The 26,817-nt window shown below is 43.4% G+C and overlaps 3 protein-coding genes across 5 annotated transcripts; 2 read left to right on the top strand and 1 right to left on the bottom strand.

The window, feature by feature from the left end:
- Positions 1–6: 6 nt before the first annotated feature.
- On the bottom strand, positions 7–3,384 carry ccdc85b (coiled-coil domain containing 85B). Its single transcript, XM_046405376.1, has one exon. The coding sequence runs from the start codon at positions 2,579–2,581 to the stop codon at positions 1,979–1,981; it is 603 nt and encodes a 200-aa protein (XP_046261332.1). The 5' UTR covers positions 2,582–3,384; the 3' UTR covers positions 7–1,978.
- A 2,213-nt stretch (positions 3,385–5,597) lies between these two features.
- On the top strand, positions 5,598–10,165 carry fibpa (fibroblast growth factor (acidic) intracellular binding protein a). Its single transcript, XM_046406991.1, has 11 exons — positions 5,598–5,965; positions 6,098–6,182; positions 6,728–6,926; positions 7,177–7,303; positions 7,652–7,752; positions 7,983–8,116; positions 8,620–8,728; positions 8,838–8,901; positions 9,011–9,097; positions 9,229–9,326; positions 9,887–10,165. Exons 2-11 carry the CDS (start codon positions 6,098–6,100, stop codon positions 9,954–9,956), a joined length of 1,074 nt encoding a protein of 357 aa, XP_046262947.1. The 5' UTR covers positions 5,598–5,965; the 3' UTR covers positions 9,957–10,165.
- A 1,448-nt stretch (positions 10,166–11,613) lies between these two features.
- efemp2a (EGF containing fibulin extracellular matrix protein 2a) lies at positions 11,614–21,825 on the top strand. Of its 3 annotated transcripts, none has more exons than XM_046406911.1 (11): positions 11,614–11,780; positions 15,900–16,176; positions 16,791–16,839; positions 16,993–17,178; positions 17,731–17,853; positions 17,991–18,107; positions 19,366–19,485; positions 19,629–19,748; positions 19,908–20,034; positions 20,554–20,749; positions 20,943–21,825. In XM_046406911.1, exons 2-11 carry the CDS (start codon positions 16,075–16,077, stop codon positions 21,114–21,116), a joined length of 1,314 nt encoding a protein of 437 aa, XP_046262867.1. In that variant the 5' UTR covers positions 11,614–11,780; positions 15,900–16,074; the 3' UTR covers positions 21,117–21,825. The 3 variants fall into 3 exon arrangements, with proteins under 3 accessions (XP_046262867.1, XP_046262869.1, XP_046262868.1); XM_046406913.1 differs by lacking the exon at positions 11,614–11,780 and adding an exon at positions 14,937–14,955; XM_046406912.1 differs by lacking the exon at positions 11,614–11,780 and adding an exon at positions 15,253–15,484.
- The last annotated feature ends 4,992 nt before the right edge of the window (positions 21,826–26,817 follow it).

Here is a 26,817-nt window from a genome sequence, read left to right as displayed (position 1 = left end):
AGTGTTCAGAGAATTACATTTTGGAAAAGTGAACACCGACACCCCAGAGTGACCTGAAATGTATGACTCAAAGGTGATGAAGATTGTAACTATTTTGCATCAGATCAAGCAAAAACAGGAAATTGATATTCTCTGGTTGCAGTTTCTCCAGTTTGCTTCCTTTTTTTCATTCATGTAATTGACAATTGAATATTTTTTTGTTTGTTTGTAGTGGACTGTTAGTAAGAAGAAAAACCAGTAATTTTAAGACGTAACCTTTGACTCTGGGAAATGACTGTGCAATGCCCTTCAACTGTGAACACTGTGAACTTTCATTTCCCAAAAATGACATGAATCTCTTGCTAATACATACATGGCTCAAAGGGCATTGGATTGCTCTGCTTAAATGGGGTTAGAGATAGAAGTAGAGTTGAGAGGCGAGCGACAGACTGAGAGCTCGAGAGCATGATGGAGGGGAAAAAAAAAATCTGTGTGTACGCTGCTGTCAAAGGACGTGTGTGCATCACTAAGTGGGTAAAAGCATTACGGCCCTGCTCTTCAGCTCTCCACACTGCGCAAATAAGAGATCCAAAAATAAAACCGATGAACTTCACGAAAGTCAGCCCGTGTGACGCGAAGGGAGCATCGGCCAAGCAGAGTCAGACACAGAGGTCAAAACAACAAGTGCGGAAATCAACCCTTCGCTCTCACGTAGATGTAAATGCATGTAAATGCTTGAAAAGAAAGGTCAGAACAGCACGAGGTGTCATACCCACTGTATTTAAAGCTCTTAAATGCACTACGAGCATAGCCCACCAAAAAACAGCTAACGACAAAAAATAATCTTTTCTAATCCATGTGCATCAGCCATGATTTAAACTGAAATCGGTTAGTAACACTAGTTAATACAGATAAATCAAGATAAAGGTGGGCAAAAGTTAAGATTATCCCTAATGTTACAGGGTAAATACAAAGCATGAGTTACAGAATAAAAAGCCAACCACTGCCAACTTAAACAAACTCTGTGGTATGCTAATTGAACATCAACAACAGCAATGTAATTTAAAAAAAAAAAAAAAAAAAAAAAGTAACACAAGTGAATTGAAACATCTTGGTTTGAATCAAACAGAAACCATTCAAACTTGTAGTAGACCTTCCAGTTTCATACAAAGAGTTTCCAGTTGGATTTTAAAAAAAGAGACAGAACTTATTCAATTCAGCTCTGAGTGAGGTCCAAGGACATCTTATCATGTCTGATCCAAAACCTTATCAAGTGTGCTGGCTCTGCCCAGGCTCTAGCACATGTACATTATGTACAGCAGCCCCACCCACAGTAAACCTGAAGGGCCTTCACATCAGACTGGTTAACAGGCCTGTACAAATTGTGACAATCATCATGCACAAATGCCACTCCAATCCTGTCCTGAGGAAGAGAGTGCATAAAATATTACACATTATTGGGCATCTAGCAAAAGCAAATATCAAATAGTTTCATATTTTTTCTTTTATCACAACTCATCTATTTCAGTGCTAGTGGAATTCAGTGGAATAAATATGGCTCAAAACTGGATTGAAATGAATCTTTAGATCAGTGACGTAAAGATCCATGATAACGCTGTCCAGTGCAATAGAAAAAAAGGCTTCTACCAGTGTAGGCTAGTCCAGTGCATGAGATAAATTTATATATATGTGACCCACTTTTTTGGTCCCATTTTTTTTTCAGACCACTGAAAAAGAAGAGTTTCAAAAGAAGAAGAAGAGTCCTTAGAAAAAACACTGTAAAATTTAGATACATTATCATCTGGCAAACATTTATTAAACGTCCTGAAAATGTCCATCATACAATGTTAACCCGGTGGCACGCAGATCTTTGCAGCATTCAGAAGGCCCTAATGCTTGTGCACCAATTTAATTTGTACTGTGTGACCTCGTCTCCACTCGCCTTCATCGCTCCTACTCCACAGGTTCCTTCTTTGAGTCGGATAAGCCGTGGCTGTCATCAGTCATCAGGAGAGCACACCAGATGAAGCTGGTCTGGGCTTCCCACACTGCCTGTGCTTGAGCTTCCGTCCCCCAGGTCCCGGGCCACCATGCAGGGCAGGTTGAGCTCGGTGGACCCTCCGGGGCTGGAGTCGCTCCTGCTGACACACTCCTCCTCCAGGACCAGGCACAGCTCCTTCAGGTCCAGATTCTCCTTTACCAGCCCGTCCTGCATGCGCTCCAGGTCTGCGAGCTTTTTCAAGTAACCACCGAGGTCCTCCCGCATTACTTTGGCTGCGTGATGCCCGAACAGCTGCCATTCCCTGGCCAGCTTCTTCACTTTGAGTCGGTCGTCGTCCAGGAAGCAGCACAGGTCCCGCAGCTCCACGTTTTCCTCCTGCAGGCGCTGATTAATGACTTTCAGTTCCCTGATTTCGAGGAGGTGTCCCTGCAGCTGTTTATTCACCTCTTTTATCAGCCGTCCTCGCTGAATGAGCGCCGATATTTTATCCGACTCCTCTTTACGCAGCCGGCTCACCAGCTCCTCTTTGGAGCACGCCAGCAAATCCTCGTCAGACATCTTTGACAGTTCTCTGTTTACTATCTCACCTTCGCTACCCATTTTCTGTTAAAAACAAACAACCCCCCCCAAAAAAACCTACAACTATAGGGTACCTGAGAATCTACTTTAAAGCCAGTCGCTTCGGTGCTCAGCACACGGTCATCACATCCTCGTCTTCATCAAGTGTGTTCCAGATGTCATGTGTGCAATCACGACAGCACCGCAGGCCGAAATCAAGCAGAAACATGTGATATCTTTATTTAGATGGCTTTCTCCAAGGCGCCGTGACTTCGGTTCTATTTTTGTGCTGAACCCAGTGATTGTTCTCCGTGGATAATGCCTCACTGAGGTCGTTTATGAACATTAAACGCAACCCCCCCGTGCCCGGTCCCCGTTAATAAGAATCTGTCATCCTCTCAACAGGCTGCGTTCTCCAAAGGCCTCCATGAATGCTGCTCTCCATATTTTACCTCCTGTCGTGTGTGATTCTCAAGGCAACAGCCGCCTCGCAGGCTATACAAAGGCCCGGTCGATCCAGGAGCTTCAGATGTATACCCTGCAGATGTTGTGATTTTTACGTCGCTGGCATCGTCTCAGCGGCAGGCTCACCACGGCTGAATGAACTCTGTTCTCCGGCTGGCTGGCTGGAGGATGAGTCCGTACGGTGCAGCGGCTTTTCCCCACAAACGATTCACTCCTCACATAAAAAACATGACAAAATGAATCACAGTCCAATCTCGGCCTTCTTTCCGCTCAAAATAAGTGCATCACCTCGGCTCATCCTCTAGGGCTGGACTGTTACCACAACAATATCCGCCTCAGCCACTTTCACGGCTGCGAATCCGCTAAGCAGCGAGATGCGTGTCAAGTACTGACTGAAGCATTGCCGGAAACAGTCTGTCCAGACTTCAGAATAAAAGCACCGATGTGCGATAGTTTCTTTAAAAAGTGGGGAGGTATGGCAATAATATGCTTTGGGGAATCATTTTAAGTACTATATAGATGTCTGATTTATCAGAGTTTTTACTTTCACTGGTAACGCGTTACTTGTGTCTCTTTGCAATCGTTTCCCTCAACCGTGTTGTTTTATTTTGATGAACTTACGCGGAAGTTTCACTTTTTATAACCACCTCTACTTTGACAAATTAGTTAGACAGTAATGCGAAATATTTGTGGTTTTCTCTGAGATTTCCTGCGGCTTCTTGCATATCATACTTAGCAGGGTCGTAAACAACCAAAAAGAATGGACCAGCTCGGTGATCCAGCTTAACTGACTCTGACCATCTCAACCACATTATGAAAAACAAGATGTAAAGTTTAACATCTCCTCCGTGTGCTCTCACATGTCGTAAAACCAAAACAGCACGGATAAGCAGATTTTACCCAGCAGCCAAGGCCTACGTGAACCCGCATCTGTGGGGATTTCTATTAATTGGGACGACTCCTCAAAAACTTAAGGCAAAGGCTATGTCATAAGTACATAATTTTGTTTTCTCCAGTCTTTGCAAAACGCGAGAAATACATCAATAGGAGCTACACGCCTTTGGAGTTCACTACACAGAGAGATGTACAGTACAGAGCAGTTGTATCATGAGCGACTCCTGATTGTACTCGTTTCTTTTCAAAAAACACTGGCGGAAAGTGTGACTGCAGCCCTATTTTTTTTCCATGGGTTTATGCTGAGGCATTCAGCCACATCCTTCCGCTCCCTGTCCCACCTCCATTGTTTCACTGAGGCCATAACAATGTAGGGTGTTAGCCGTGCGAGGGGGGAGCTGGAGATGGAATCAGGACGTCATGTGAGGTTAGATGTGAGGGTTTTGATGTGCGGCGAGAGATCCGACAAAAAAAGGCATGTCGACTGAGTGGTTTTCCCTTATGTTGTGATTTTGAAGGACACATGCAGAACCAGAAAAAGGGAGGGCGAGGAGAGGGATTTGCAGGGATTTATTTAGATTAATCGCCGGAGTAAAAGAGAGCAGGATTGTGTACACGCAGCAAGCAAAGCGCATGGGGGATGGGAGGAGGGGTGGGTGGGGGGAGCTCGCATAGAGGCCCATATCTGATCGGACACATAAACATAAATAACAGTAAAAGCGCCAAGAACACAAATGAAAGGGCAGAGATCAACCATAGACTGTCTGGTGTCCAAATGCACTGCTGTAATATGAGTCTTCACATATTGTCTTCTGACAGCCTATTAGACCACTGATGGCTTCCCTGGTTTAAGCGAATGCTATTAGTGTTGATACAATAGAGTGAAATAGGTCCCAATTGTGGAGTTTATGGTGTTTATTATTCATCCCCAGTTACTTAGGGGAGCCCAGCTGCAATGTGCCAGCAGGATTAAATACTGGCCGATTTTAAGGCTCACGTTTGGCCCTCAGCAGGCAGTCGGACTACGGCAGGTCGTTACAGGTTGAAGGTTTCCATGTCTGCACGCTGTTAGCAATGTAAGCAATCATTTCCCTTCAGCTTCAGGTTTGAGTTTAAGAGGGACGGGAGAGATAAAACAAAACAACCTGATGTTGAGCTTGTATCAGTTCAGCAAATTATTATTTTTGGTTTTCATGCTTTCAACAATATTGGCAAGGTCTAAATACTGTTCTGTTAGTGCTTCACCCCTATTTAAAATCGGTTTAATTTCATTGATAGAAACCTCAGAAACTTTGTCCAGCTGCTTTATTCTATTTATTTTTATAAGTTGCACTCTGCACAGGGATAAGGATTTTGGTTTAATAGGGTCTTTTACTGGCATTGCATAAAATACACTGCATGTTAGACCATACCCCTGATCTGCTCTTAAACAATACATGAGATATTTAATATAAAACCTATGATAACCTACTGTGTATAAAAAAAACAATAACAGTTTATTGTTAAACGTCCAGAAACATTACAACAACACAATCAGACACACGTTATAAATAACTAAACAGACAAGGTAGTAGTAATAGTGGCAGTAAAAAGAGAGAAATTAAAAAAAAAAACATTATACAAAACGATATTAGCTGATGGTGAATTTGTTAGGAGCTAAATATCAGATATATTTACCGCGCATGCGAGACACCTCTTCCCGTGACGTAACAAAACCGGAAGTACATGTTGTCTGCCTGCTGTTGTTGACATTGCGCAGGCATAGAAATGCGCTGAAGCTACCATTTGGCGGATTTTCGTGTTTTACAGAATCTGCGCCAATGACCTGATTATGTCCTCTTACTGACTCGGTCTTTATTTACTGTTTTGTTGTCTGGTTGTCAGTTTAGTCTCCGCTCACGCCGCTAACTTTGCAACGTAGCTAATAGAAATGGTTAGCTTTTAATGGGGGAAGTTCGGTAATTAGGACGCAATGAAAAGAAATTTAAGCTAATCCAGTAGAAGTTAGCAGGGTAACTTTTATAGTTTCGTGCGTAGAACTGGTTGGGACAACACATTAAAAACAAGGTATATAGTAATGTCTTCCTGGTTGTTTTTGGCTCTTCTAATGGCATTGAGCTAATCTGGCAGGTGATTTTTGATGCCAGTGAAGCAGCACCGATCACCTGACCTTCTTGCTTTTATTTTACTTCAACGCAGATGGCAGTGGAGCTGGATGTGTTCGTGGGTAACACCACTATCATGGACGAAGAGGTTTACCAGCTCTGGTTGGATGGATACACAGGTATTGATCACATTATAGATTTACGGATCTCTGGGGTGCCGTGCACTGACTGTGTACATGCTGATGGTGTTTTGCACAGTCCTGGTCAGTTGGAGTTACTTTACCAACAGGCACACAATGGTGGTGTTACTGGAAGTTGGTCAAAGACATAATCAAATGCTGTGGTTCCCACTTGTGGGCGCAGTTAGGTCCACCCATTGATCACAAATCTGAGGCATAACAAGACGAAGGTAAAGACCAACAATATAGAAGAAAATGTCTTTTTTGGATGAAAACACACCAAAAGTTAGGTGCTGCTAATGTGCTAAACATTTGCCAGCACTGGCAAACACGCAGTAAAGCCTATTATCAGCAGCACCCCTAAAGGGACATTTTCATCCACATCCTGCACATTTAAAATAGCCAATGTTAAATATGATGGAGAGGTAATAGTTTGCGGCTGTATATTCACACCACACCTGTAACAGTAACAGTTACTACCCATAAATCCAGCTATGGTTGTATCACCAACCCTGCAAACCAAGCATGTCTGATTCATCCAACAGTGAATGATGCTGTAAAGGTACGAATGGATGGAGGAGTGATGGAGGAGTGTGAGGCAAGTGCAGATGTTCTGCTGAGTGACACTATGGACCAGTACAGGACTTTCCAGATGTGTGAGCGCCTGCTGCACAGCCCAGCCAAATTAGCTAACCAGCTATTGTTCCAGATCCCACCTCATCGTCAAGCCATCCTCATAGAGAGGTGTAGTACAGATGCCCTCATCTACATCCTCCTTCAATTATCTGATGCGTTTCCAGTGTCTAATCTATAAGTCTCCCACACTTAATTACTGTCAGTATTTAATCTGGGAATTCTGCATGTTTCTATCTTTTTCTGTCTTTAGAACACACCTCTTCCTTGAAAAAGGTTATTTGCCTTTCAAAACATATTGTGACATAGTAAATATCACAAATCTCAATTTCCTCTCTTGCATTTCTGTTTCCATGCTTAGATACTATGCCTTTGATGATTTATTTGTCCGTGAGGTTCTGGGAAAGAAACTCTCCAAAGGAACCAAGAAAGACTTGGATGATATCAGTGCCAAGACAGGTGTGACGTTGAAGAGCTGCAGGCGGCAGGTGAGTGCATTTTCAACGCCACAGCGCTCAGAGGAGTCTCTCTGCCTCTTTGATGTGACACCACATAGATTTGTTCAGGGTCCTAGTTTTATACTGGCAATGTAATGTGAACTTTATTTTAGTTGCATTACGCTTGTTTTGAGCTTTAGTGATAAGCAGATTTCTGACACCTTTGACACATCTTCAGAGAAGTCATTGTGTAGTCTGATATCTTTTTAGCAGTGGGATCGGTCTGTTAGTTGTGATGAGGCAGCTGAATGTCTGCAGAGCAAGCACTCGTGCAGGTTTTAAACAAGCCTTGCTCTTTAGTATTGTTGTAAAACTTCTACATCATGTGTTTAATTTCAGTTTGACAACTTCAAACGTGTTTTCAAAGTTGTGGAAGAGCTGAAGGGACCCCTGGTGGAGAACATACGTCAGCATTTTCTTCTCTCAGACAAGCTTGCAAGGTAATCTGTGAGAAGAAACCTTCCTGTCTTAGGTTTGCTTTCCAGAGTATTGGTATCGTTTCAGATCTGTTGTGTTGTAGATTTTATGATGAATTATTCAGTCTTGTTGTTAGCGAACTCTAACAAAACAGCACATCAGTGTTCAGGATATTCAAACTAGTAATAACAACCGCTCGACAAATTGATTGTTGATTGTTTTAGCCTCGTAATGTCTCTTTTACTTGTTTCAGGGATTATGCTGCCATTGTTTTCTTTGCCAACAACCGCTTTGAGACTGGGAAAAGAAAGCTGCAGTATCTCACGTTCCACGACTTTGCTTTCTGTGCTGGACAGCTTATCAACAACTGGACCGTTGGGGCTGTTGGTGAGCTAATTTCCCCTGTTTGTTTTGGCCATTTGCTGTTGTTTTTATCTGAGATGTAAGGCACATGTACAACATTTTAAAGAAGTTATGTAACAAACATTTGCAGTAAATCAAAGAAGAACAAAAAATATAAAAATCATTTGTAACTGTGAGACAAAATATAAAAAGGGCATAAAAGAAAAGTCTTACACAAACACTAGAGATATACTGCCAGTGTTGGTTATTATGAATAAAGAACAGAGTGGTGCCTTCTTCAATGAGACCCACTGACCACCAGAGGTCCTTCAGGCTTTGTGAATCTTCATTAGAATGAAGATGAACTTTCATCAATTATGAGTGGAATTATGAGTGGAAAATATGTCAATTTCACCAGACAGTTAAAATAACTTAATAATTGACAACTTAATAATTGTAAGGAAAACGAATAATCAGGGACAATAATAATAATGATAATAAATCCTTTGAACTAATAGGTCAGTGTCTAACTTGAGTTTTCTTTGTAGATAACTTGGTGGAAGACATGGACGTGGATCTCGACAAAGAGTTTTTACAAGAACTGAAAGAACTGAAGATCTTAATCACTGACAAAGACCTGCTGGATCAACACAAAAGGTAACAGAAATGCCCATATGCCTGTTTTGCCTGTTACTGAAAAAGAACCTGGTTTGTACTTATAATTTTTATCCACACTCTCTTTTTCCATCGTCTCCTCTCTGTTCAGTCTGGTCTGTACAGCTCTCAGAGGAAAGACTAAAGCTTTCAATGAGATGGAAGCTAATTTCAAGGTGAGAAACGTAACACCTTCATATTAATATCCTAAATGTAATTGGTGAGTAACTTGTATAAAGCAAGGAGATAACAGTTAATGGATGTTTGGTTTTTTTCTTCTCGTAGAATCTTTCCAGAGGCCTTGTCAACATTGCCGCAAAGTTAACCAACACAAAAGATGTCAGAGATTTCTTCATTGATCTTGTGGAGAAGGTGTGTACTTTTGGTGTTTTAAGCAAAGCCAGATCATTCAACCAGTTTTTTCTGAGGCCAGTTCCAGCTTCAGAGTCTGCTTTTGAGACAGTGTGATGTAACGTCTGCCCCCCTCCTTTTTCCTCCCCCAGTTTATTGAGCCGTGTCGTTCAGACCGATGGACAGCAGCAGATATGAAACTCTACCTCACCCACTACACCAACTCTGCACACATACTCGACACATTCAAGTGAGTTAATGTGTTTTAAGTGTTTGTGTTTTGTGTTTGTGTTTTACGTGTTTTAGGTAGACTATGGCACCAACCTTGCTTGGGCTTTCAGTTCTCAGTTAGGTGAAATACAGTCATAATTTTGTCTGGAGATTTGGGAAAACCAGCCAATAATCGAATAATGACACTTTGGCAGCCATTAAACGCTGCTCAGGCATGAAGTTGTGTGTTAAGACCGTCTCCAATATTGAAGTCCCTGTTCTACCAGTGGGTGTCACCCTATCTTGGCCCTGATTTCTTAAACTGTAGTTACCTTGTCTCACATGCAAACATGCTGGAATGTAGTTAAGGGTTTGCACAGCCCTGCACCACTACATGCTTAACAAAGAGATATTCATAAAAAGAAACATAGACACCCCCCACCACCCTACCCCACCCCCATTACACTGAGTGGACAAAGATTGCCTCATTTACTCTCTTTACCCAGATTTCACAACAACAGTTTGTCATAAGACTTACAGTACCTCTTTGCTCCATTCACTCACAGTTTGCTCTCTTTTTGTCTCTTTTCTGCCCCTCAGACACCAGGTCGTGTGGGACAGATACATGGGCGTCATCAAAAGCTGTATCTTCAAAATGTATCACGACTGAAGAATTTTTCTTCCTTTATTTTTTGTTTTGTGGCTGTTCCTGCTGAAGCCGTTACCTTAGCTCTTTTGTTTTTGTTTTCTCCATTTTTTGTTTCGTCAACGGTGATGCGTTCTGCTTTTTAATTCCCATTATCACGTTCAGTCTCCCTGTTTGAACTCCAAGTGTCTGTAAATTTGGTTTGTAAATAAAATGAACACATTCACATCAAAGATGTCATTCTGGTTTGTGTAATGGTATTATGTGCCCGGCCCATTCCAATGACAATATTTATTGATCTTGGGAGTTAAGAGAGGATATGGCAGATTTGCTTCAGTAGTTTGCAGTATGAAGAATGATCAGTATTAGTGTTTTAGATTTTAAATATGACCACATTTGTCATGAACTGAGACCTCATGAGAGTTTCAGATGTCTCTGTGTGGTCATGGGAATAAGGGACCAACTTTTGGGGGCACAGTTGGTCTACTTAGGGGGTCGTCAGTGTCACTTTTAACAACATCCCCCCGTAATGTCAGCTGCCAACTCTGCAACCACCCAGAAAGACGGTACAGATAAACAATCTGAGGTTAAGAAAAGGTTTTGATGCGAAACTCTGTTGATTTACTTTGGAAAATGGGAGAAAAACACAATAGTTTCTCCCACATTTCCAAAAATAGCATAATTACGCTCGATAAACATTAGCATGTCACGGTAAAGAATTTCCGGTTCTAAGTGTTAATGCGGGCAGTGATTTTGTCATGGGCGTTTTGTTTATTAAAGTATCTTGGAATGAAGTGTGCAGTTATAGTAATGTGGTTACTCCTAATTTAATTTTAAACAGGGTTTTACTTTGCAGGAAGTAGACAAGGATGACCTTGAAGTTTGACTTGAAGTTGAGTCAGGTCGGTTAAGCAACATCTCAACAATTTTGCTACATAACAGACTAAAAAGTACTTAGTGAAATGATTCCACATGCAGTTATGGATTAGTCATGCACAAACAGAGAGCAGCTAAGGTGGTGCTTTGGTCAAGAAAAATGATAGTAATTTCTTTTCTGTATTTTATCCCAGAAAGTGCCACCACTTTATTCTTTGAACTTAGATGACAAATTTTCCGAATAGGTTTCCACACACTCACTCTCTGTCTTCCACTCTCTAATTTTTGTCCACATTCCATTAACTTCTCTCTCCCTGGCTATAAATATCCTGCATGTCAGATTGGACTAGCGCGAGTGCTTTAGTCGCTTTATGGAGAAAAAAAAAAAAGGAAAGGATGGGGGAGGTAAGTATAGATAGATGGGGGGTAAATGGGAAGAAGGAGGGAGGAGGAGGAGGCAGAGCTTGGGGCTTTTGCGGGGGTTTAGTTTAAATGAAACCAGGTGTGTTGTGGGACCAGTAAGAGGGGGCATTTTGTAAGAAGATGGGGTGGGGGGGTGCTGAGTGTGTGAATCTGTGAGTTGTTGTTCCGCCTGCGATTTGGACGGATTTGGAATTTTGGTATTTGGGCCGCAGACCAGGAATTTGCATCCTGGGGGGTCAGGGAGAGGGGGTTTGGAGAGTGGAGGATGGCAGTGCAGGGGGCCAGAGGGGAGGAGGGGGGGAGAGAATGGGCTGTCCCTCTCTCCTCCCTCTCTCTCTCTCTCTCTCTCTCTCTCTCTCCCTCCCTCTCTTTGTATGTGTTCAGCTGCTCCAGCTGTCGATCTCCTCACTCACTCTCTCAGGGTCATACAGACAGGAGTTTAAGGGACCACTTCTGTACGCCAGCACAGCCGGGACGACCGCTGCCAGCAGAAGGACACACTGGTCAGAGGGACAACGAGACAGAGGACCCGTCTGAAAAGATTCATCTGTGAGTTGTCTGTCTCTTTCTTCAGTGTCTGACATGTTAGAAGAGATTTGTGTCAAATAGAGAACTGGTGCCTCATTTAAGAGACTTTTTGGTGTAAAGTAATGGAGGTGAGATGTGTCTCTTAGCCACTTTTCTGGTACAGGCCAAACAGTTGCACCACTGCTCTGCTCTCCAAGCTACACTTGGCTCCATACGAGAGCCAAGATAACGTGGCCTACAGTCTGTGTAGTTTGTTCTTGGCTCTGCGTTTCAGAAACTGTAATAGGGGGGTAGACAGGAAGAGAGGCGATGAGTCACAGGGTATGTATTATTGTACAGTAGATTGCAAAATTCTTCCACCTCATCTTTTTTGTTCAACTTTTAAAGTCAGTGTCACAATCTCGGTTTACCCAGTCACTCCGGGAAAAATACAGCAAGACAATTTGGGTTAAGTCTAAGTAAGAGAAACAGGTGCCAGCAGGATCATATACGCACACAGAAACAGTGTAGGTTGCTGCCGTAGTACAATGTGACAGTGTATTTTATCACTGTTTACAAGGTATACTCCTAATAGCTAATGTGTGACAGCTCCGCCATCACTGTAATGACTCAGGCAGTCACAAAAGTGGCAGAAGGGAGCGCTGTTCCCCTGAAAGCAGCACATCACCTTTTGTTACACCAATGCATACACTAACATGTCACGGCACTTAAACGCCCTTTACAGTGGGTGATATGGAAAAGCACAGGTGGGGCTTTCCATCACTGACTGTGGAGTTTCCCAGAGCAGGAGCAGGCTGTGTGTGAGATGGTGACATCCTAGTTGTGTTTTGCAGGTTCACTGCCACAACGGTAACAGAGCACAGCTGGAGCGCACTGGGCCACCATGTTCTCAGGCTACTCCACGCACAACCAAGCAGAACAACACAAAGCTGGCTATGTATACACCACAACACATGATCGTCCTGCAGTTTACACTGTGTGTGTGTGTGTGTGCGTGTGGTCCGACTGTGTGTTTTTCCTGGTCCCCATGCGGTCACTTTTATAAGCCTCCTGACATCTTGTTTGTTAAACTGTGCTGACTGTGTGAATTTAAAAATGGGTCAGCCGCCTCAGTTACTGAGGCCAAATAGAGCCCCAGATTTTAATTATAGTCAGAGCTTTTCACATTGTACTTAGCCCAGAGCTAAAAGCATTCTTAGAACCTTCTTAGACCCAGGCTAGGAAACTTTCACACTGGCACAGTCCGGGCACGTTCCAAAGCAGGCTAACCTTAATTTTACAAGAGTTAGCCAGAGTTTGTGGAGGTTATCCCCTGAAAATCACAGAGATCGACTGAGCATAGGGCCCAAAGATCCCGGTGTGAAGAGGAGCTAAAGTTAACAAGAAAAGTCGCGTGCGCATTCCAATGAACATTTAACTTAAAACTAGAAGAAGTGCAATGTGAATCATATAGTCCTGGGTTTATTTTAACCCAGGGTTAATACCATGTGGGCTATGGATATCCCTAGTCCAAGAATAGTTGTGAAAGCAACAAGGTTGCTGATTATGTTCTGAATTGTTTACTTAGTAAATATCAAAATGGTAAAAAAAAATTATCATAGCAAATGATCATATTTGTGAAACTGGATCGAACACAGGTTAAGCATTTTTGATTTAAAAATGACTAATTGATTATTCAAAACAGTTATGACTTATCTTTCCTGTGATGTGGTATTACAGTCAACATTTATTCCTCAGTGGTCAGTGGTAGCCAAACACCAGGTGATTAATTCCTGCGCTTGGGCCCAATTCTCTTGACATCCTTCGACATCCTCCTACACATTGAGAAGAGATGAGGGGTTAGGGGAGCAGTGGCTGGAGGTTTGGCAGCAGCTACCCTCTTTTGTGAATCCATGGGGGGTTTCCCAGAACCTGATACTCTGGGAACCACTGCCATGGCAGGGCATCCCAGCTGGGAACTAGCGCCCACATCCTTGCCACGGGCATTCCAGAGGTCCACCATCACTTGATCTCCAGCGGCAGCAGGGCAACACCCATATATCCCTACTGCCCACACTCAGTAGCCAGTGAGTAGCTGGACCCCAGACTGATGGTCAGTTTGTTTTTGGATGGTTTTGGGTCAGATTCTTGCTGGTTGTAAGTGGTCGCTGGGCCAATTGAGAGAGGTCACGTACTGCGGTCGTCTGATTGCATAGTGGTATGTGTTACTGTCTGTGCTTACAGGGTGAGGCCATGTTTTGTTGCTTTTCACCACGCAAAGGTCACAAAAGGCAATGTGATGTCATCCATCATGTATTTCAGGGTGTCCACGTCACCTTGTGGCCTTCTGTTTGTCGCAGCCAGTATGCAATGCGTGCACAAGTCGCCTCTGGAGTGTACATCAGAGCGTGTGTCTATGCACGTAGACAGGCAGTGATTATAACTTTCCTGTCATGTATTTTAACTGGAGCTCGCTGACTTTGAACAGCACGTGCTTTGATTTTTTTTTCCTCTTTCTTGAATTGACATGTTTTTTTCTCTTTGGCCTGCGAGAGCTGGAATAGGTGGTTGGTTTATGTTTAGAGTCAGCTTAAACACTTACAGCTTCTCTCCAGGAACATAAACTGAAGGATGATTGTGTCTCTGCTGGGAGAAAAGCCCAGTTCATCAGGATACATGGCAAACATAATTCACCATAAATCTACCTCAAAAATACACAACACTGTACAGAACATGGTGCAAAAGACCAGTGGCAGAGGGAGCAGCCTATTCAAGATCCTTTACTGAAGTCAAAGTAGCACAAACTCAGTGAAAAAACATTATATTACAAGTAATAGTCCTGCATTATATTTTAGGAAACATGCGAAAGTATTACAAGTGAAAAGTACTTAAAGTATCCAAAGTAAAAGTGAAAACTTCCCTGAAAGAACAAGATGTTTTGTCTTATTTTTGATTTAGTTAGCGGCATGGGCAGCATGCTGGTCAGTGTTAGCATGCTTGTTAGCATGTTAGCGTGCTTGTTAGCTAGTTAGTTTAATAGTTTGCTTGGTTCATTTGGTATTGGCTCACCAGGCACTTGTTTAACCTAACTTATTGCTAGCATGCTAATTATCTTAATGTGCTGTGATGTTTGCTTGTTTCGGTTGTTTGACATTTTGTTAGCTAGTGATACTGTAGACAAAACTGAACAGAACCTGCTACAGAGGGGCTGATTCTGGTAAGCTCGAACAAACGGTTGAACTTTCTCTGTGATGTGGGCCCAACACAAGCAAACACCCAGTCAAACACCGAGAGGGCGCCTACTGGATGACCCTGTAGACTTGTCTACTGTTAGGTTTCCTTATTGAAGCAATGCTCATTAGTGGCCTTTGGTAAAAATAGTGGGACCAGTTAGACAGTGATGGGGCTTGTACAGCTGATGGAGTTGGAGCTACTGAAAAAAAATTAAATTTATACTTTGCACTAAAATTGTATTGAGCACAATATTTAAGGGTAAGTTACTTAGCTTCTTTTGACCACAGATTATCTACCCCAATATTACAGCGACACAGCACAGCCTCTGCAGAGATGGAGATTCCTTGTCAAAGAGACAATGAGGTTTATCTCAGAAACAGGAGCAGCTGAGGAGGCGATGCCGTTGTAAAATATGCAAGTAACAGCCAGGATTTATGTGCTCCCACCGAAGCCGCTCTGATGCACAGTAAACTGAACCTCTGGAGGCAGCACTCGGCGAGACTATCATTCCAGTGAGTTGTAGTCTGCCAGTCTGCAGACACAGAAGACTTTCTGTAAGCAGCTAATATGAAAGTATTTCTGTGATGTTGACTTTGTTATTTTCAGCAGAGGGATGGAGTATGTCACGATGTTTATGTTTTTACCTGGCACAGTTATTCATTCCATGTATTCCTACTGCAGTCATGGGGGAACAGTTTGGTTGACAAACAGAGAACTAATTCCAAGACGCTAACTGTTTGTGTTCTTACCCGACTACTTAAAAACTGGCTCCAGTGCGTTTGCCTTTGAGTTGATTTATCCATTTCAGCTGCAGGAAAAGCTTATTGCACCAATGTGTTTTGAGACTGAATTGGACCATTTTGTGATTTCTAAGTTTCTAATATTGCCTTTTTATGTCCCCCCCCCCCTTGTCTCTCTAAAATACAGATACCACTACTTGGCTGCTGTGCACATCACAAAGTCCACTGCCTCTCTTGTCTTAACAGCAGCGCTACGTGTGTGTGTGTGTGCGTGCGTGTGTGTGTGTATGTTTATGTTTGTGTGTTCGTGTGCATGTTGTACTTGTGTTCCTGTCCCATCTCCCACAAATTAGTGCATTAGTATGCAGGGCGTTTGTGTGTCAATCTTGTGCGTGTGCATATGCGTGTCTGTGCTCCTCCGCAGTGCTATTTCACAGCCACCTACAGAAAGTGACACCTACACGGTAAGGATGGACGGATCTCTCTTCCTCCTTCTCTTCTTTCTTTCTTTCTTTTTATATACAGTACCACCCCTCTCAATTGCTATTACTCTTTTTTGTGTGGAAATGTCGGCCTCAAATCCTTTCTCTTCTCTCTTCACTCTATTTCTTATTGTTTCATCTTCTTCTAGCTTAATATTCCTCAGCAGTTTTCCCTTTTCCAGTGTTTTATAATCGCCAAAGCTGGGGGTAATTTTAGTTTTAATTCCATGTTTCTTTAGGCCTCACTTTTCCTTTCCAAGCAGCTCACAGTGATATATTTTTTTCCAGAATGATAATGACCCATTTTCCAAACTGTGGCCTTAAATTCGTTGTTTTTTAAATGACATTTGGCTTAAAGAGAGTAGTTTAAAATGTCAAAAATCCTGGAAACAGCAGCAGAGCTCTTGTATTTTTGGCCCAGCACAACATGATTACAGAGGAAACAAGTCTCGCTATCCTCTGCTTTTTTCATCTGTTACTACTTGGGATTTATTATGAATATATTATGCAACTTACTTGGCTCAGAGGACCTGTTCACATCTTTCTTTCCATCATTTTCTCACACTTCCTTCCTTTCTCTCTGCTGCTCTTTGCAGGAATGCACAGATGGTTATCATTGGGACCCTCAGACCGAGCACTGCAAAGGTAAAAATCTTTCTTTTACCTGCATTTATTTCATCTCCCCACCTAATCCTTTGCAGAGTAAGTGTTTCGATCGCCCTAGAGCCCTCCTGTTATTGAATCTTTCCAAAGGAGTATGTTTAGTGCCTAAAGTCCTGTCTCTGCATCTCCCATCAGACATAAATGAGTGTGAGACCATTCCGGATGCCTGCAAGGGGGAAATGAAGTGCTTCAACCACTATGGAGGGTACCTGTGTCTTCCCCGCTCTGCGTCAGTCATCCCAGCCCCAGAGCCCCCTATCACACCCACCGTGACCAACCCCTGCCCTTTGGGCTACGAGCCACAGGGAGACAGCTGTGTGGGTGTGTGTCTGGTTTGTAGGTCTAGGCGTAGGAGGTGGACAGGTGGCCACAGGATGAGTGATCATTAAGCATGTTTATGTATGTGTGTGTGATTGTGTAAATTTATTGTCAGGGGCCGCAGATTGCGAGGGACAGGTGGTTGTAGCAGGTGTTGGGACTCGAAGCAGCGTGTTGGTGCGATCTGTGTGGGTGTGAGTGAGTATGAGTCCATGGGTGGGGGAGCGTCGGGGGTGCAGACAGTCAGACAGTGTAGGAATTTGGAAGATTTCACGCAAGAGCAGCTGCTGTGTCTTAAGAACCAGACATGCAGCGAGAAACCTACTTGTGCTGGAGGACAGCGAGGTGTTCATCTGCCTGCATGAGACAGCAAACATGATTCAAAATGATGTGATATTTTCAGCTGTCGGGTGCAAGTGAGGGGAACAGAGTGCCTGTCGTCTGCCCTCCAACGCTCACACTGCATCTTCCTGTCATGCTGAATGATGTTATGTTTGCTCACAATAACCACATTTTGACATGCGTGTCACTGTTTCACTCCACCCACAAACACAGACATCGATGAGTGTGAGCGAGACGAACATGACTGCCAGCCCAGCCAGGAGTGTATCAACTCGCTGGGCGCCTTCACCTGTCAGTGTCCGGACGGTTACCGCAAGGTTGGCACAGAGTGCATTGGTGAGATGATCTGAATTTTTCCTTTAACTAGTATAGTTAAACAGGCTTGAAAATGACAACTCGGAAAAATGTTTTCCCATATGACCTGGGTGACCTAATAACCTGTGGGAATATGAATATCTACTTCTCTGTCACAGACATCGATGAGTGCAGGTACAGGTACTGCCAGCATCGCTGTGTCAATGTCCCCGGCTCCTTCTCATGTCAGTGTGAACCTGGTTTCAAGCTGGCAGGAAACAACCGATCTTGCATTGGTGAGTGACGCCCTCCGCAACTAATTATGAGATTCGGCTGGCCTAGCTGCTGTTTCTTTAGGTGAAAGTATATGCTGTACCGATAGCTTCCAGTCAATTCTGATTGGAGCTACACAGATTTTACACATTTAAGTGTGTTTACAGGTCTTGGGGAGCACTACAGCCTATGTGAAAACAGTTGAGTAACTGTAGCTTCAGAGAGAGCTGTGCGATATCTGACAGTCTGCCTCAAGTGTGTCGATTGGGGCTGAAGACAACAAGTCTGAAACACATGAAACAAATCTGGGGTACTGAAGTTAGAAAAAAGTGAGCTCACCAGACATCTGTAGCCCACTTCTCATTTTTGGTTGAGGCTAGCAGTTTGAGGCCGCATTAGCTGCCACTAGCACAGACACAACTAAATTTCTGGGGTATTGTGGGTATTGTAAATGCCAGGTTGTGACAAGGAAGAAAACACATGGGATGAAAAGGTTATATCTCCCTGTTCTGCTCCATCGGCCATCGTTTGACAGTGTGACAGTAATGCAATGCTAACAATTGGAGTACTCTTGTAGGTATTTCTCTCTGGTCATGACTACATACACTATATAGACAAAAGTATTGGGATGGGGCTGTTTTTCAGGGAATGGACTCGACCCTTTACTTCCAGTGAAGGGAAGTCTTAATGCTTCAGCATACCAAGACATTTTGGACAATGCTGTGCTTCCAACTTTGTGGCAACAGTTTGTTGAAGGCCCTTTTCTATTCCAGCATGACTGTGCCCCAGTGCACAAAGCAAAGTCCATAAAGACATGGTTGGAGGAGTTTGGTGTGGAAGAACTTGACTGGCCCACACAAAGTCCTGACCTCAACCCCATCAAACACCTTTGGGATGAACTGGAACAGAGATTGTGAGCCAGGCCTTTTGGTCCAACATCAGTGTCTGACCTCACAAATGCTCAACTGCACAAATGGGCAAAAATTCCCCCAGAAACACTCCAAAATCTTGTGGAAAGCTTTCCCAGAAGAATGGAAGCTGTTAGAGCTGCGAAGCTGTCTGTGTGTTTAGAATGTAATGTCATTAAAGTCCCTGTAGGTCAAATGGCAAGCTGACTGTAAAAAATAGTTTTCAGTGCCTTTACATTCATTAGGTGTTATTGTTCTGCTTTCTGCCTTCTGTTCTGCCTTCCACCATACTGCCAACGTTTTTTGGATGTGTGTAGACGCAGCCATACAGCCTTGAAGTTCACTCTATAAAATCTACCTTCCCTCTTTTCAGATGTGAATGAATGTGACATGGGTGCCCCCTGCTCTCAGAGGTGTTACAACACATACGGCACCTTCCTTTGCCGCTGTGACCAGGGCTATGAGCTGGGACCTGATGGCTTTGCCTGTAACGGTAAGAGACCCACACTGTGAAGAAGGACTCTTAAGAATGATGAGGACAAACCATATCTGTGTTGCCAATACGCTGTTTTCTGGCCCCATTCTGCCTTTAATTATTATGATCAATTAATAAAACCTGAACTTGTACCTTTGCAGACATTGATGAGTGCAGCTACTCCACTTACCTGTGCCAGTACCAGTGTGTCAACGAACCAGGGAAGTTCTCCTGTGTGTGCCCAGAGGGATACCAGCTGCAAGGCACCAGACTATGCCAGGGTAAGCACACCCGCCTCCATTTCCTCCCAAATCAAAACACCTAACCCTCTGTGCTTTCAGACTCAAAAAAATGCTGCAGTACTTTCATTCCCTGACAGCAGCTCTATTCTCGTCCTGTTCCTGTTTGATCAAACATCATGAGCTCTTTTTCTTCCGCAGATATAAATGAATGCGAAACAGGTGAACATCAGTGCACCGAGACACAGACCTGCGTGAATATTCACGGACGTTACCAGTGTGTGGACACAAACCGGTGCCAAGACCCTTATGTAAAAGTGTCTGAGAAGTGAGTGACACCCCATGAAAGCTTGCGTGTGTTCATACACAGACACGCCCTTTTCACACGCCTTTTCCAAATTACCAAAATATGTGCTGGCCATCAGCTAAGAATATAATCAGCCCCTTTACTGAGTATGGCTCGTACTACAACATTGCTCCAATCACTTTTTCCACAGTCCAACTCGCAACCTTTTTGTTTGAACATGCTCCAGTGCAATAAGAAAACTATTACAAAGTGAATTAGAGCTGGATTTGTAACAGGTGTGGGTCACTATGATCATATCCCAGATGATTCAGTAATATAAAGTATGTTTTAGAAAAACATTAGGGGGAAAATGGCCACTGTTCAATATTTGTTTAGATTTTCGGAGCTCTGGACTCTCAGTCAAATTACTCCCTCTGCTGGCTGATTCGTGAACTCCTCTTAATGATCTTCTTCACCCAATATTCCAACTTTCTGTGCACCAATCAAACTGGACTTTCACCCTGACTGTTTACTCCTCTGTGTGTGTGTGTGTGTTACCAGTCGCTGCGTGTGTCCTGTCAACAAGCCCATCTGTCGAGATCTGCCCTTCTCCATCGTCCACCGCTACATGAGCATCACCTCGGAGCGCTCTGTCCCCTCAGACATCTTCCAAATCCAGGCCACCAGCGTCTCCCCGGGGGCGTACAACACCTTCCGCATCCGCTCCGGTGACGAAAACGGAGACTTCTACATCAGGGTGAGAGGCCTGTTAACAGAGCGTGGAGGGTGAAGTGTATGACCACTTGTTCATGTTAACTATGCAGCTGCTGACAAAACCTGTAATCAGACTTTTGACTTTTCAGTTTACTTTCGAGCGCACTAAAGAAACTTACCAACCACCGCCTCCGCTGTATTAATGTGCTCAGTAACATTTGTTTTGTCTTCTCCAGCAAATCAATAATATCAGTGCCATGCTGGTGCTGGCCCGCGCCGTGTCGGGGCCCAGAGAGTACACGTTGGACCTGGAGATGGTGTCAGTTAACCCTCTGCTCAGCTACCAGGGCAGCTACCAGACCAGCTCCGCCCTCAGACTCTCCATCTACGTCGGCCCGTACACCTTTTAACGAAGAAGAAGAAGAAGAAGAAGAGTGGAGGGATACAGAGAGAGAGAGAGAGAGAGGGAAATGCCAAAAAGAAAATAAAGCTGCAAAACAAAAGTGGTCGATGCAGTTCAACCAGTCACTGTGATGTTACATTCTTTTTGTTCTTAGTCGTCCAAAGAAGGCAACACATTTCTACCCCCCCACCATTTTACATGTAAGAATATACGTACGATACAGTATACAAACACATTAACGTGCCACAGGCAAATAACAGCCTTAAAACGATTAGTCCAGTCAAATTTGCTCCCTTGTGTTTGATATGTCTGTTTTCCTGTTTCTTAGGATTATTTTGTACCTAACACCTCTCTGATAACTCCGTTCTTTCCCTCCCTAATGTCTTTCCCTCACACCTGCTCAAGGTGATTACAAATCTGTGTGGGATATTTTCTGTCTGCCTTCATGTGGAGTGATTCACGCCCAGCGTCACTATCTTTGGTTCTGCTCTGTTTGTCACTTTGTTGGCCCTGTTTCCACTGACAGAAGTGATTCAGTAACCACTCGGCTCAGACCCCGGCGTCCAGGATCCTGGTTCAAGCTCCACTGTTCATTCCTATGTTCAAGCTCTCCCTCACTGCCTTGTGTAGGTCTGTTACATTGCTGATCATGTTGTATTTTTTTTTTTTTTTTTTTTGGTCTAAGATTTAAACCCAAATAAAACAATATACCTTTCCGCCTGTGTCAGTGAAAATCATTACGATTTCAGTCTTATAGGCCCTTCATAGACTGCACCCTCCATCCCTCTGGAACCGCTAATGTTCTGATGATTAATTGACTTGTCAATTCAAAGAAAATTATCTGTCTAAACTATTCTGATCAATCGGCCCAGTCATTTTTCAAGCAAGAATACCAAATACTTGTCGGCCTCAGCTTCTCCAGTGTGAGGATGTGCTTCTTTTCTCCATTTTATATCATTAAACTGAATATCTTTGGGGTTTTAGATTCTTTAGGTTCTAAAGAAAATGTGCCAGAGACAATATATATAATATAATAGTAGCCATGTTGCCTGCTCTGTTGCAACACAGCCCTTATGGCAAAACAAATTTGCTTGTTTCTGTATCATCATCAGCTCACAACTACAGGCTAACAGCTTACATCATGATTTCTGCCCTAAAGTGCTCTCCGTGGCAGCCTGTCACACAGCCTGTAACATACAAAAATGACAGAAGGATCAATGCCCAATTTGATTTCTATCCTCCTCACTGATTGGCTATAAATGTTCAGTTTCTGCGCCAGGAAGAGGCCCGCTAAATCTTCCCAACATCCTTAAATTACAGAGGAAAAGCAGCGAACGTCTCCAGTGTTCTGTTCTATTTTTAATGCCACAGTACTTCACTTGTGTGGTAACTGATTCTCCTGAACCACACACACACCCCCGCCCAAAAAAAAAAGAAAAACTAAGGAAAAAGAGAAAGAGAGAGAGAGAGAGGGAGGAAGGGAGAAAAAGAGAGAGGGGAAAGCCCTTATTTCACAGTCCACTGCTGTTTTGCTCCGCCCAGTCCTACACACACACTCACACACACACCTCCCATCTGTTCTGCCACTGGGGGTTGATGACTCACACGCACAGCCCTGTTTTATGTAATCGGAGCAGGCGGCGTTCAGCCACCAGGAGGCAGCAGATCACACAGATCTCCTCTCACAGCAGCAGTCCAGGAATAGCAGCAACCTGAGGAGAGACTGTTGGTTTTATAACCTAATTGACTAGTGAGCCTACATTTTCTCCCGTTTTCCACGAACTCGTACACCTGTGGGAGGGAAAAAGTGACGGCAACTTTTTCTACTTTTCAGAAATAATGTAAAGTACTGCGACTACAGCATGCGAATACTTTCCAGGAGCCGTGAAGCACTGTATGTTGTGTCATAGACTGTTTCTTGCACACTCTTGGCATTCTGTGGTGATGGAGAACAAAGATGACAGAGCCTGATGATGGTGTTAAAGAGTGCAGTAGGGTAGGAGGTGTGTGTGTGTGTGTGTGTGTGTGTGCTCACATTAGGGACCTACTGGTCACTGGTCCAGGGGCCCAGGGGACTTCATCTGCAAAATGTCACTGAATGAAGCACAAACTGACTATGAAGACATGCAAAAGAACAAAAAGGGAAGCAACAGGACTCAAAATAGATACACCCAACCAGAATGAGTTTCAAGACAACTATAAAAGATGCAATATTTACAACAAAAAGGATGCAAAATCAATAAGAATAGATGTTAATCCCCCCCCAAAAAAATCCATTGCAAAACAACCAGAATGATTCACAAAATGACTAAAAATAGGTGCAAAACGACCACAAAGAAACACAAAATAACTAAAAATAAACACAAAACCTCTAAATTTAGACTAAAGACAACCAGAAAGAGGTACAATATGTCTGCTGCTGCTCTTCAGTGGGGTGGGAGTGGGGGGGGGGGGGCTTTACATGTGTGTGCCCGGGTGCCCATTGTCTCACGATCCGCCCATGGACGCTGCATGAGTGCAGGGGCTAGAGCGTGTGTGAGTTGAGTAATTCAATCTGCATACTTCTGCTTGTGTTTTTGTCTATATTTGTTTATATTAGCACGTGTGTGTGTGTGTGTGTGTGTGTGTTTACATGGGACAGCATGTGCTTGAGAGTGGCATTGCCCACACAGATGAGTAGGAGGAGTATTTTAGATGGCTTGGGAGGGGGGCTGGAGTGCCTGGGCCTTATTATTTATTTATTTATTTATGGTTTGGCACCTTTGCTCGGGTATGATCTCATTTCTGGGCAAGCCGTGCCCTATAGGCCACAGCGGGGGAAGGTGTTGGACCGGAAGTGGAGAAACGAAGGCCCATACTTGCAGAGTGCGCCAACCGCTCTGCTGCAATGAAACAAACATGGCGGACAGCAGAGACGCCTTTCCACGTTATACAGTCGTGTTGGGTCCCTCGGGGGGTTGAGACGTGCGTCCGTGACGAGGGAACAGTCTGTTCCCCAGGTCAAACACTTTGATCTCCTCCTGTTGCATTACAGAAAGCTCTCAATGCCCCCCACCCCCTCAGTTGCTCACCACAATGGAGGTATTATATTTATGAACGAAAGAGAGAGGTGGAGTGTCCTTTCCCTCCACCCACACTCCCCCAATCACTGAGATTAGTTCATTCATGAAAAGAGCAGGCAGTGGAATCTGTAGGACATCAAAAAAATAAACAGGCTGCACAATACAAAGAACACCGAGTGATTAGGGAGTGTAAATTAGTGGGGGCATAAGGCAGGAAGTGGCTCTCTCTTTTGGATATATGGAGAGAGGGGGGGAGGACCGTTACACAATACTACATAAATAATCACACGAGTGGCTAATTTAAAAGAAAAACAACACAACCAACAACCATAATACATCTGAGCCTCAGTACTGTTTCGTTTTGTTTGTTTTTTACAGATACATTATTTGGCTACATTCAATTCATGTAACAAACTACACATAACAAAGACAGAAAAGTCTTTCTGTGTAAACTAAGTGTCGTGGATCAGCGGTTAGGGTATCGGACCCGTAACCGGTGGGTTGCTGGTTCGATTCCCTGTACCGGTGTCCATGGCTGAGGTACCCTTGAGCAAGGTATCTAACCCCCACTGCTCCCCGGGCGCTGCACGCGGTCGCCCACTGCCCCGGGTTTGCACGTCACTTGGGTGGGTTAAATGCAGAGCACGACTTTCGTTGGAGTGAGTTCCCTCCAATGACAAAATATGTCACTTTCTTTTCTTTCTTTCTTTCTAAAGGTAGAATCTGACTGCTCTGCAGTTTTTTTATCTGTTCTTGTTTATATGCCTTTATCTCAAGATCTCGAGTTAATTAATTTGTTATCTCAAGAAAATAGTGCTTGTTTTTTTTCTTGATAACTGGTCAATTTTTAGCTCAAGAAAACAAAAAAGTCGAAAGTTCCCGAGACAATGAGATAATTTATCGGGAAAAATCAACTTTATAAGGTTCATACACAAGTGGCCCTTGACATACACGCACTGCAGTGTGGGGTGGGTTTAGGAGATTCAAAGCAAACCTCGCGAACTCTTCACAACACTTTTTACATTTGTTGCACAAATGTTTTTCCTCATGAATTTACATGAGCGTACTTACATTAAGGGTAACTACTGTAAGGTATAGGTGTCACAGTGGTATCGTTATGACGCTTGTGGCCACGCAGGCTTTTTAGAGCGAGACACTTGTGAGGAGCAGCTGGCTATAGCACGTGTTATGCCATGTATGCAAAGCTGTGATGGATTTAATAACAATATAAGCAGCTGAAAGTGCTTCACTGGTAACTTTGTATGGTGTAGAGTCAGGGCAGAATGAAACAACAGGCTAACATACAGTTACAGTTAATTTAAGGTACCTGTGTTACTATACTGTAGGCTTCAACCAAATACAATTTGTATTTGCATAGGGAAATTGGGAAGGAAGTAACTCACACTGGTGTGTATGAGTGGTATAATAAATGATGCTGAAATAAGATGAATGAAGTACAGTCTGGTGCATTGATCAACACTGGGTAAGAGGTGACCTACAGTCGAGACCAAAGCTCTTTTTTCTTGCGATAATGAGACAAATCAGCTATCACAATAGAAAAGAGTTTTGTTTACAGTGATTAACTTACAGTGGTCTCAATAAGTGCACCTACAGCATTACTTAGCTTTCGTTCTAAATGGCAATTCTTTAAAGCAATAAACTTCCAGGCACAACAGACTGACTGCACGGGACACATCTGCAGGTGCACAAACAGAACTAAAATAGATTAAATTAATGGACAACTGGCCAAACATCCAGTCTGTGCCTCTCCATACTTGAACAAACCTACTGATAAAAGAAAGATGAAACTATACCAAAGACAAAAATTCACCGTGTTAAATGAAAAACTTACTTACTTACAGTTACTTCCCTGATACTCGCAATGACAACGAAGGCAATGACTGGATTTTTCTTTTAATCAATTTGACACAAATCCTGTTTTTTTTGTTATTATTTTTAATACGAACATCTGTCGTTCCACAAGTGAGCTGCACATATCACACAGCAGCTGACATGTGATAAGTTTTTTCCACTGTCTTTCCCTTGTAATACAGCAGGACTCATTACTTGTTAGCTTGGGAAATAATTAGCTTATCAGTTTGGTCCAATTACAGGTTCAATTGCTGGCTATGTTCATTACCTCGGGTCAGTGTAATCTCCTACCAACACCCTGGGAATTCAGCGCAGGGTATCGCAGTGAGCAGGATGCTGGGTCACGTGTCAGTGATTAACAACAGTGTAATTAAAAATATGACAGTGCAGGTGTCTGGGAGGATGACTGCGCATACGTGTGCGCTCTGTTCCCTGTGCTGAGACTTGGCTGCGACATCTTTATCCATCTTTGTCATTCAAACACACTCAAATTCAGCTGACAGACTGAATTACATGAGGACCTTGGAGGGATTTATAAAAGGCTCTAAAGCAGACCTTATCCATGCCTACTTTACCTTCATTTTCTGTACTCATTGCGTAAATGTGGTTACTAAGAAACGACAATGTGTTGCTGTGGGTGTGTGGGTGTATAGCAGCAAAAGGGACCTATGCTGAAAAGACATTCAGCCCTGAGAAAAATAACAGAAATGAGAAACCTAAACGTATGCCAGCGGCAGGGACCAGAAGCATGAGAGGAGCTTACGGAATCAAAAC

This window comes from Scatophagus argus, chromosome 12, assembly GCF_020382885.2.
Source record: "Scatophagus argus isolate fScaArg1 chromosome 12, fScaArg1.pri, whole genome shotgun sequence".
Lineage (NCBI taxonomy): Eukaryota > Metazoa > Chordata > Actinopteri > Scatophagidae > Scatophagus > Scatophagus argus.
This window is presented reverse-complemented; position numbering and strand designations above follow the sequence as displayed.